We start from the raw sequence: 12,958 nt of genomic DNA, 5'->3' as shown, positions 1-12,958 counted from the left end.
TTATGACATCAATATTTCCGGGCCTAATCCAAACAAAGTTTATTCATTCAAAAACATTGATTGTGAACAAACCAAGATGAATTGAAACGTGTAAAAAATGGATTTTCCTACCCTTTCCTAAAAAAAGTTGAGCAGTATAATAATTTGCATATCCTTTTTTAAGACTCGTGTACAGAGAGCCTCGACTTGTATACATCGATGGTGTTACTTTTCTCGGTGGTCTACTAATCTTACTTATTTCCTAAAAATCAATGAAAAATCAGAGTAAATAAAACAACCTCATAGTTCTACAGAGCATTTTCATATTTAACCAGCTGTTAGTTAAAATAAAATTATATTGCACTAAAACAAACCGAAGATTAAAAAGTTTTTTTTTTTAAATCCTTTGAACATCCTAGTATTTTACCTATGTATATTTAAATAATCTGTCATCCTCTTATTGAAGGATTGAACGTATCAATGATTGCATTACACATAGTATAAATAAGTCAACCCTTAGTATGTTTTTTAATTTTATCCAAATGCTGAATTTGTGTTACAAACGCTGAATGTTTACAGCTGTTATGTTAAATTATATTTCACCAAAAGCTAGTTTAGAGTCTTAGCGTCGGCTGCTAGACTTTTTAAAAATTAAAACTTAATTTCTAAAAAACTGGGACCCTAAACTAAAATTATGGCTTCGACATTCCCTAGTTCTCAAAATTATCTTTTTTTCAACACAAAAATCATGAAAATCCGTCGAGTGGTTGATTCAGATTCGTGAAATAAAAAAACTCTGTTTCGTTTTAATATTATAGATTACAAGATACCATATGACCACTAACATGTTCAGCGTAAACTATTTCGATTCTCTGTAAGGTTCTTTTAATTATTTTTTTATTTTCAAATCAAGCTTTTGACAAAAAGTTTAGCCTATAAAAGTAAGGCAATGTATGGCAATTTAGTTTCAGATATGAATGTAGGATATCCACGATAATAAAAATATATTTTTGAATTTCAACAAAATAAATCCTCTAAAAATGTTCCAGAATTGATTTATAATGTGGCAAACATTAACGGTAAATAGGCCTATTGTTCATATCGGATAAATAATGTAAAATCAATTTTCTGAAATTTAGAGACGGAAATCAAACATGGTTTTGAGCAAGAATTATTCAATATTTCATGTAGCCTAACTGGTATCCAAGACTTGAGACAGATGCTTACCATATTATTAAACAACAAATGTATGTTATCGAGTTCAATTTTATGTAATGCACATTATGTACTTAATGACTACACACAGATGTAGGAAAATTCGCTAAAATCGTGAAATCGGATGAGTTGTTGAGCGCGAGAGATATGACATAAAACAGTTTCATTAAACGTAACAAATTTACGATCTGAAAGGTGAGGCTTAACGGCTTTGCAGGATTATGTCGCTCCTGTGTTATACCTTTAAATGTAACATGTAGCCTCAGCGAAACATTTTACTTATCACATTCACTGTAACAAAACTTATAGTTGGTCTGTTTTAATACTGTTGCATATTTAATGTTTTGTAAGGATACGGTCTAAATCTTGGCCTTCAACCTTTTGTTAGGTAGTATCATTAATTGATAGTAAAAAAATGACATTTAGGACCATAATCAACTCCGCTTGGAATGGAACCAGTAGCTTCAAAACTTGAAGGTGAACAGTATAGCTAATCGGTTAACCAGAAATTATAGTAGAGAGTTCTCAATTACAGAGAAAAAGGTCTTCTAGCCAGTGAGATCAATCTGTTTATTTCAAAGACATGTGGACTTGTAACTTAAAGGTAGATGTAAATAAAACCACAGATTTTTATCATTACCACTTAGCGAAAAGCAGTAGTTGGTGTATAGAGATTTCAACCCAATACAAAAGCTTTCTAGGAATAAAGTTCCGCGTTTTCAATAAACCAGCAGATGTCACATAGCATTCTTCATATTATATTAGAAATAAAAAAAATTCTTCGAGAATCCAAAGTCAATCGAAAATAGTCTATATGGGTAATATTTGTTTGGCTGTTTATTTTACATACCAAAATGCTACCATCATTACAGTGAGTATTAAAGGGGAGAGCCTACAACAACAATCAACAATACACTAACTAGTTGTAAACTTCCTGATTTTATGACGTCATCAAACATATGTAACAGCGTAAATAAACATGAGTTTGCTGGATAATTCTGTATTTATCTCGAGACAACCTGTAGAGCTGAGAATCTAACAGGTGCAACAATTCAAACTTGTGGCACTTCAATATTTACTCTACTTGAAGGTTTATTTAAACTTTTATTGTGGTTGTTGTTGTGATTTAATTATTTTGTAAAGAGAGGTGTAGACTTATGTCAAAAAGAAAGCAACCTTCTTTGTTATTAGTACCGAGGGGCCGAGCCTTTTCGGTTGTGTTAATTGGGTTTAACAGTTCAAATAATATCAATGATCAGACACATTTTATCATTTACAAAAATAGTTTTATTACAAACCAAAAACATATTTAATCGCTGAAATAACATCAACTGTGTAATGTATGTCTAATTACACCCGTTTCATGGATCATAGCATTTAGATTATTTGCAGTACCGTGACTTGAGTAATAACATTTCGTTTTAATATTAACCACTGACATTACTGTACACGCGAGAATAATAGGGATTAACTAGTAAATAACAAAACATTATTAATAATAGATGTGGCATAGCGTTACGCTGCGTTATATCATAAACTATACACAGAATAGACTTCTTAAGTAATAGATATTTTTGAAGCCAAAAAACATGGTGCAATCTGTTAAGATGGTCTACCAATTAATGACAACTAGTGTCCCTGTTGCTCGAATTCGAGCAATTTCTAAGTAAATATTTGTAGCAAACTGTTATAATACTATGTGAGCAAACTTATTGACTGTTTAGGATTAACCTTTGCTCTTCTTCTCACTTTTGATTTCTGACAACAGCTGGAGTGTTGTTTCATAACAATTTTTGTTTCCAATGTTAATCTTATGGAGGAATACGAAACTTTAAAGGGCTCCAGGGCCTCACTCTCTCATTATTTCCCTAAAAAGAAAGTTTCCTGCACAACTTCACGCTACGCTCTTTCCAATGACACCAAAAACATGACAATCGGTTCAGTAGTTTCGGAGGAGTAATTGTCACAAAAAATCTGCTTGCGTATTAAATAAGTAAAATAATAACTAGTGTACATGTTGCTCGAATTCGAGCAATTGTAAAGTATTACAGGATTGGCAAACCAATAACAATCATACTTAGCTATCAACATTTCAACAAAAACACACCTATCTTCCCTGTAGCAGCAAACCTAAGTACTCATATTAAAATTAACTTAATGTTATTTAAATAGGAAAAATGACCATTTTAAGGGAATAATTAATCTTTGTATTAATTAAGCCAGGTAAATGGAAATTCGCTTAGTCTGAAGGTTTGCTGCAGATACAAAATTTTAATAACAGCAAAGATTGAATAATCTGAATTATTACTTATATCCACGAATTTATCTAACAATTATTTCCTGTAAAATATTATTACAGCAGTTCAAAAATATTGAAACTAACTCGATCAACAAATGATGTTGAAAGAATTCCATACTAATGACATTAACATATAGTTTGACAGTTCAATTTAATCAATGTTAAATGTTTACATTCGGGCATAGACAAAAATGATTCGGGCGTGATGGATATTACTGTCCAACATCATATGTTTATAATTAATATTGCTTAATGTATGAAATCACATGTTAAAAACACTTTATTTACAATTGATTGTTTTGTTTAGGTTTTGTATTAAAAATAGACTTTATGATTCTGCTTTATTCTGAATTTACTAATTTCTTACATATTTAACAATGGCGACGAGGATAATAGAAACAATTGAACAAATAAAAGAGAAGAATGAGAGGATAATCAAGTACAAAAACCTCAGAAGATCCTTGAAAGCTCAGCTTACAAATATCACAAAACTTTTGAAAGAGCACAAAGTGTCTACAGATGCTTCTCCAGTACAACAGTACTGGAGTAGGACTAGGGGCTGTCCTATCACATAGAATGAAAGATGGCAGCGAAAGACCAATAGCTTTTGCCTCCCGAACATTGACAAGGAGTGAACAAAAATACAGCCAAATAGATAAGGAAGCAACTGCAATATACTGGGGATTGAAAAGATTCTTCTCTTACTGTTATGGTCGTAAGTTTCTACTGATTACAGATCACAAGCCTTTAGTATCTATTTTCGATCCACATAGAACTTTACCGACAATGACAGCTACAAGGATCTTTAACTATGCACACTTCCTTTCAGGGTTTAACTACACTGTTGAATTTCGCAGAACACAAGACCATTCGAATGCTGATTTTCTTTCCCGATTTCCAGTTGAGAACACACCTGATGATTTCATGGATGATAATGCTGTGTTTCAATTAAGTCAGTTGGAAACAATGCCAGTCACTAAAGAAGAGATTGCAAGAGAATCTTACAATGACAGCACTACAAAAGAAATTATTAAATTACTTAAAGAAGGAAAGAGTATCAAAAGAATTGGTTTACATGATCATGAATTTACTCTACAGAATGATTGCTTGTTTAAAGGAAACAGAATAGTTATTCCAACTAGTTTGCAGAGTAAAGTCCTACAGGAACTTCACATTGGACATTTAGGCATTGTAAAGATGAAGGGGTTAGCTAGAAGTTATTGTTACTGGAAGGGCATAGATAACGACATAGAGAATTTGGCAAAAACATGCAAAGAGTGTTGTCAAAAACAGAATCGACCAAGCTTAGTGACTCTACACCCTTGGGAAAGTGCTGAACAGCCATGGCAGAGAATTCACATAGATTTTGCTGGACCATATGCTGGAAATCAATACTTTTTCATTATTGTTGATTCATTTTCTAAATGGGTTGAAGTTATTCCAACAAAGATAACAACCTCGGAATGGTGCATAAAGACACTTCGGAATTTGTTTTCGACTTTTGGTATTCCTCCCGTACTAGTATCTGACAATGGACCACAATTCACATCATTTACATTCAAAAGTTTCTTAAAGATAAACAGGGTCATCCACAAGACATGTGCTCCATTTAACCCTTCGTCAAATGGGCAAGCAGAAAGATTTGTTCAGACAATAAAGAAGGGCTTAAGTGCAATGAAAAGTGAGGGAGGAGACATAAGTACAAAACTACCAATGTTTCTAACGCAACTAAGAAAGTCTGTAAACTCAACGGGTAAAGATGCGTACTCCCTTATGTTCGGTCGAAATATAAGAACTCGTCTTGACTTCATGCTGGAAACAAACAAACTAGAAACAGCAAATGAGAATGAAACTTCAAATAAAAGATGTCGCAATTTTAACATTGGAGAAAGGGTTCAAGCTTTATGCTACAACCAAAAAGGGAAAAAGTGGAGTTTTGGAAGAGTAACAGCTAAAGAAGGAAAAGTGATGTATGTTTTGGGAATGGATGACGGCTGCAACTGGAGAAGACATGTCAACCAGATGCTACCTTGCCGATTAAAGGGGGAGGATTGATGGATATTACTGTCCAACATCATATGTTTATAATTAATATTGCTTAATGTATGAAATCACATGTTAAAAACACTTTATTTACAATTGATTGTTTTGTTTAGGTTTTGTATTAAAAATAGACTTTATGATTCTGCTTTATTCTGAATTTACTAATTTCTTACATATTTAACAGGGCGAGTGACATATTTGATTAATGTTTATGATCCCTACCGTTCCTGTTCATCATGCAGTATTTAATATGTTTGAACCAGCTGTGTGGAATTGTGAAATCAAAATTAATTTGACAGTTAGTTCTGCTTGTTTACATTTTTAAATTTTGTGGGTTTGTTCTTTGTTACCATGGATACCATCAATAAATATTGCACTCTTAATTTCTGACAACAGCTGGAGTTCCATAACAAATTTTGTTTTCCATGTTAATCTTATGGATAAATACGAAACTTTAAAGGGCCCCAGGGCCTCACTCTCTAATTATTTCCTTAAAAAGAAAGTTTCCTGCACAACTTCACGTTACGCTCTTTCCAATGACACCAAAAACATGTTAATTGGTTCAGTAGTTTCGGAGGAGTAATTGTCACAAAAAACCTGCTTGCGTATTAAATAAGTAATATAGATAACTAGCTGTAACCCGCGGGCTTTGCCCCGTTTAACTTCTTAATTTTCAAGGTTATCTCGTTCGCATGGCTCAATCACGTCCTGGTTGAAGTTTGTTCGCTACGCTCACTCACCTTTAGGTTTGAGCTCGTTCGCTACGCTCACTCACCTTTAGGTTGGAGCTCGTTCGCTGCGCTCACTTGCCTTCAGGTTAGCTCGTTCGCTACGCTAACTCTCCTCCAGGTTGAAGTTCGTTCGCTACGCTCACTCACCTTTTGGTTGCAAATTAGCTGTTGTCATAAATGTAAAAGAAATAATAGTGCTGCACCCTGTTGGTAATTTTTGTAACTTTAATGCTATTGAACATCACAGAACAGAACCAACTTGTTTAATTGAAACAGCTGTTAAGATTCAATAATTTCATTTCTCATAAGGTTAACATGGGAAACTCCAGAGCCACTGGGGCGGAGCCCGAAAGGATTTTTGAAATAAGAATATGCCTATATGTTAATCGGAATGTGAGCTATCATCATGCCAAATTTCAGCCCAATCCGACCAGTATTTTTCGCGTTCACTTGTCACAAACATACATCCATACATCCATACATCCATACATCCAAACTTTCTCATTTATAATATTAGTAGGATTCTCATTTATAATATTAGTAGGATAAGATGTTCTGTGTCAAGTGATAAATCGATCAGCTGTTTGCTACGATACTGCATTGATTTTAAGCAATATTTAACCCAATATACTAGTAAACTCTGGTGAGGTGGTACTGAAGTCTATTTTCTTGGCTTCAAATTTTAGCATTATATGGGAAGTCTATTTTGTATATAGTCAATGGTTATATGGTGGAGGGTGGGGGTTTCTCCCAACGTTACATTACATACACATTCTTCTTTTTCAAATACAAAAATAATCAAATCGATATTTTTATACCCATATTATTATTTTTACTTAATCTTTAATGTTTAATGGAAATTTAACGTTTTAGCTGTTTGTCATTTACGTGTTGTTACATCAATTTTGTGTCATGTTATAAGCTTGGTCGTTTCGGTCCTTAATGATGTTTTAACTGTTATTCATTTATCTAAAATTTGCGATTAGTTATACATTAAATTAGTTACGTTTTAACTGGGATAGTTTATTTTGTTGTTTTATTATATTATTAGTAACAATCTTGTTTGTATACATTTTGCTTTATAAAAAGGTTTCTAAATAAAAGTCATCATAAGTTTAATGATTTATTTAAATCCATTATTCCACTAGTAAAATTATGCTTAACCTGTTACTAAAGTCTACTACGATCGAGTTACGTTACGCAAGGAGGGTTGGGGTATTTGCTTTAACGGTGCGTTACATGGGGGGGGGGGGGTTAAAATGACGAAAATGTGTGTTACGTAATATTTGTACGCCCCTTAAATGTTCTCTCTGTACACAATGTTTTATAAGTTATTAAAAGTCATCATTGGCTAGAGGTACACATTTGTATCCTTTCTGTTATTGAAATTGACGATCAGTATTTAAAGGTTATGGCAAACATGAGGAATACCATTATAAATAGAATAAGCTCTTAAATAGGGTAATTCTATTACGAGAACATACGTCAAAATTCTCACGTGCTCAGATTAAAAGATTGACAAACACACTGAACCATGACACAATTTCAACATAATGATACTAAATTTAGTTTTATTAGCCCTGTGCTAGGATTTATTTATATATTTATTATTTAATTTAGGTTCTTGTGTTTAATTCATACAGAGTAATACAATAATGGTTTAGAGGGTTTTATACAATACTGTATTATAAAATGTTTAGTTAAACTTTTAATAATTAAAAAAAACGTTATTGTATAGTTAAGAAGTCATATTTTCTGATTCAATCATTGCTATATTTCAGTTTTAAACACTGTTCTAAATCAAAGTTTTGCAGTAAACTATAATATGACTTAAGCATGACATATAATAGTTGAATCATAAATTTAAAAAAAGGATTGAGGAAATACAGTATTAAATCTAAAAAAGCGAATTGATAAATACCATCATCAAGATATTCCAACAGTAAATTAACACAACTAATCATCCAACGCCACAGGGGATTAAAAAGATAGCCCCAGGAATTATAAACAATGTATTAATTAACAACCGATATTTAAAAAAAATAGATTCTAATCAGCTTACTATTTTATTAATGTTCAGCTTTTTATTTGGAACTTTTTTCTCCGATATTTGAAATTTTTATTCGCTCTTTTTTTACACGGGTTATTTTGAGCCTGGTGGTAAAGTGTGGTGCGCGAATTTTTGATAGTCTCAAACCATAGTGATAGTACCCCCTGTGCTCTCTGGTAGTACTAATGAAAGTTGTGATTAGTTTAAAAGCGCGCAAACTAGACCAAGAGGCCGTTTTTGTTCCAGATTATAAATTTGTATCTGTTCTCTTTAAATATTTCTGTTATATCTGCATTTGAAGGAACCTCCAAACTACAATAGTAACAACAATACCCCCGCCGCAGCAAACCTGCAGACTAAGCGAATTTCCATTTGACTGATTGGATTTACACTGAAATGTCTACTTAAAAATATAACATTTATTCTTGATTTAAATAAAATTAGTTTAACAAGTACTGAGGTTTGCTGCATCAGGGAGGGTAAAACTGTTTTTTTTTAATGTGAATAGTTTCGTAAGAAATAAAAACATTTTCCAAATTTGATCAAAATATGTTCACAAACAAGCAAACTACAACAGTTTACTTATTCTCCATAAGAATAACATGGGAATTTTAAATTTACAATTTTTTGGAATTTTCTCCGTAACAATTAGGCGTAACATAATAACGTTTCAATATACTAAGTTATTTGTTTTTTTAAGCTCTACAAAATGGTTTGGAAAGAAATTGCTAAATTTTATGTTTTTTGGGTCAAAAATGGGAAAAACCTATTTTTACCCCATAAAACCCCCCGTAAACCCCCGTTCCCATGGTCCGATCATGCTGGATCGCGAACTCGTTCGAATAAACGTACGTTTACACGTTTGTACCAATTTTCATCAAAATCGGATCATTTTTGCTCGATTTATCGTGCTGACGGACATTATATATATATGAATTTGAACGGATGGTGTTTTTGGCCTCTAGGGACCTCAAAACGAAAAAAAAATCGGTCCCGCGTCCAGGTCTTACCATGAGTACTACGGTAATAGCTTATTCCCTATATGGGAAATTCGCTAAAATCAAGCTGTGTATTTTATATTAACTTTTAGTTAATATAATTAATTATTATTATTATTATTATTAATTATTGTATACCGTACATTTAAATATGATAGGTACTCTTCTAGAGGGGGCTCTACGATGCTAAGAATACCTTGTCCTTGCCAGGCAGCTCTAAACTCCAGCCGCTATATCCACAATACTACAAGCCAATTTAAATTGTAAGTAGTACTGAAGTAGGCTAGTACTAAGCAGTACTGAATCAATTGTATGTCTTTATTTTATTAATTCGAGTACCGGCATTGGCATCGTAACTGTTGTAATTTTTGTAAGTTTGTGTATTCATGCCAGGCAAAACGCTTGAATATTGTGGTTCAAAAATATGAATTAAGCTAAAAATCATAGATATATGTAATCAACCAACTTATCTCTCGTTTGTAAGAAACTGCCACAAAAAACTATAATTATAAGCTTTTTGTGTGCACGTGCAACTTGAAACGAGTGCGTCGGTTGGGTTGCTCAAAATGCATTTAAACTCGCTGCAGATTTTGGTGGAGCACGATACGCAGTTCCATTCCAACAATGCAGCAAATGACAATACGGTAGGATAGGCCAACTAGATCGACATCTAGCATAATTGTAGGAGCTAGGGGAATTTATCTCTTAATTGATCAACATTACATCCCCTCTTTGAAAAAAATGCTGGATCTTCCGACCATTTTTAGATTCTATATCACTGCTCCCCGTCATGATATAGAGGGAGAATATGATTACTGTACTTATCAGTTGTTATACAGTTAGTTCTTAAACATAAATTTATCTATACATGGAAGACAGCATGAATGGCCAGCAAAACGTAACTTTCAGCCACAAATTAACGTACCGGTATATAAAACAGCTAAAAACATCATAGTGTGGTGAAAAAATATATATTTTCCTGCAGATGTGCAAAATCCCTTTATAAATTAAAATAGGCTCAAAAATAAATAAGCATAACAAATAAATATCAAATTTCAAAAAATTAACATTGGTCTTATAGTCTCCATGATGGTGACAAAATACAAAATATAAACAGATAATCAAAACAAACCAAAGAAATTCCAATCACATGTTTTATTTACAGCGTGGGGTGAAAATAGAGAAGTCTAATATGGTAGATTTTCGACCACTGGACAACCTTATTACTCTTTGGATATACCCGAATAAGAAGCTATGACAAAATTTAAAATTGAAGCCATTTTTTAGACACGATTTTAGTTTAGTGTTAAGTCTACTGATCGGCATTTCGTTAAATTTTCGAAGTACAATGCCACAGTTGGCTGCATTTAGAGGGGGGAATATTTACTTTTTATGAACACTAATAGTGTAATAATTACCGGTGTTTAAGTTATTCATTATTGATAGTATCGAGAAGTTTTTATACCGTACCATTTTTTAAATTTATCTATATTTTCCTTACCAGTTTGAAATGTATTTAATTAATAATTACATTTTTTTAAATTAAATTACAAGTGTTATATTCATTATTTTTTAGTTATTCAATTTAGAATATGTTTGATACACTTTATTCATTTTATTTAGATTACTTATTTACTTAATATTGACTTTATATACTAAATTAAGCCTTGTTCACGTTGCAATTGTAGTTCATACCTGGACAAATCATTGATTTGTTGTATAGAAAATGTAAATAAGCTGAACGGATTGTTAGATTGATACAGTTATCCCTGTTGCATTTAAAAAATTAAACTCATTTGTAGAACGATTAAAAATGTGTGTCACAGAACAAATCTGGCGCGGATCTCCACCAAGTAACTACTTAAACTAATTTATATTTATTTACTTAATCTATAAAATGGTCTACTTATTCTCAACATTAAATTACCTTGTCATTATGTGGTGAATCAAAACTTCTCGGTGAACTCCAGATTACCACTAAACTGCTACCATCCTTCAGTTTTAAACTGTGTCTCTCCCAAACAAGTTTGAAACACTTCCACTTCACTGTAACAATAGTCTCACATACACTTCACCACTTCACTGACCGCTAGTCCGCTACTCACTTCGTTAGCCACCTGGACCAAGACGCAGACTAACAGTAACAGTTCAGTCGGTGACTGTGGTGATTATCTCTCTCACCTGTTCGGTGTTCGCAGGTGGTCGAGCACTCTAGCGAGACGGTGGCGAACTACGTCGTAGCAGTTAGGGAATCCGCCGCTAGAGTGCTCGGACAATAGCGTCACTAGCGCTGGAGTGTGGTTCTGTGCAAGTGTGTTGTTGTAGTTCGTGATTATGCCGGTAGAGTGTATTAGCATTGACTATATACAATAAAAATGATATATAATCAATGGTATTAGATGCTAACACTAGAGCTGTTTTTCACTTTGTAGTGGGACTTGAGTGAACTATTTTGTCGTAGTTTATGGAATTTTGAACATAGTAGATTGTCAGCAAGCTGTCCAACGAACTATGTATATTGTTGTATTCCACTAGTGTAGGCGTAGGCCTATTACAGTATAACAAAGTTGATTCAGTACCGTATTAGAAACAACCATTTGACTTAGTCTATCTTATATAGACATATTAAAAAATGTAGTTTTTCTTTTCTGAGTTCGTTTGACTCTTCTATCTGACCGATTTTCATGATTGAGGTCTCAAAGTGAAGGTATGCACGCACAGATTTGCCATCAAGCATCGGCACATATTTGTCTATAATCCCACTGGGCATATACGTAAACGAAATTTGCTCCCCATGTATTTCTTATGGGAGTTAAATTTAGTTTTTCTTTCAAATTGAAGGCATGCGTGCCAAGTTTTCACATAAAGCATCGGCAAATATTTACCTACTGTATTACTCGGCCAAAACACATATATAATTTGATTTATTTTCTAATTCTTACTACAATTTAAGATGTACCTTCGCCAGTTATAATTTTACAATCCTATATATTTTAGTCTAAGAACCTTCAGTGAAATACTGGCTTTCATTTAAGCTATTAGTTATTCAAATCGGACGAGTTTCAAGTAAACGCAAGGTGAACAACCAACATACAAATTATTTTTCATAAGGTTTTAATATGATTAAAAATAAACAGCTCCAGTATTGTTCATGTTTTTCTATACGTTTTAGAATCCAAATAACTAGTTAATTCTAGGCATCATTTTGAGCTATTAATAGTTTGAATCAGTTGAGCTCAAGAAACTGCATTACTCAATCAAAAATCATAAATTTGATTATTTCTCGGATATTATATTTATTTTAACGCTGCATAGCAGCATGGGTCCTCTAGTTATTTGTGAAAATGTTTACACAATAGAGATTCTGAATGCCCATAGCATAGATTAAAAAATATCATTGACTTCAGATACTGCGGGTAGATTATTCGTCCTAAATGTTCTCTCTTGGGTTAGATTTGCCAGTGTATGCTTTTACTGTTATACTACGCTTCTTTATTGACTTTTATTACCGTATTAATTGTCATAGTCCAGAAAGCTCAAGGTGGAAAACCTGGTCTTTACAGCACGAACTGTGCGAGAGGTACACACTGAGTAATGTGTGAGCAATTTAACATTTTGTTATATTTATATAAAAATAACTGCA

The 12,958-nt window shown here is 32.9% G+C and overlaps 1 protein-coding gene across 1 annotated transcript in view; it reads right to left on the bottom strand.

Annotated features, from left to right (window-relative positions):
* The window catches only part of LOC128993230 (uncharacterized), a 119,207-nt gene extending 107,774 nt beyond the window's left edge, over positions 1-11,433 (bottom strand). Inside the window, exon 1 of the mRNA XM_054416995.1 lies at positions 11,243-11,433. Coding sequence (XP_054272970.1) covers positions 11,243-11,250 — 8 coding nt within the window. The 5' untranslated portion in view covers positions 11,251-11,433. The remainder of the gene's footprint in view (positions 1-11,242) is intronic.
* Between the last annotated feature and the right edge of the window lie 1,525 nt (positions 11,434-12,958).

Source organism: Macrosteles quadrilineatus, unplaced genomic scaffold (genome assembly GCF_028750875.1).
Source record: "Macrosteles quadrilineatus isolate MER2022 unplaced genomic scaffold, UCM_ALF_1.0 Scaffold_4__1_contigs__length_99947679, whole genome shotgun sequence".
Classification (NCBI taxonomy): Eukaryota; Metazoa; Arthropoda; class Insecta; order Hemiptera; family Cicadellidae; genus Macrosteles; species Macrosteles quadrilineatus.
Note: the sequence above shows the minus strand (reverse complement) of the source record. Positions and strands in the feature narration are given on the sequence as shown.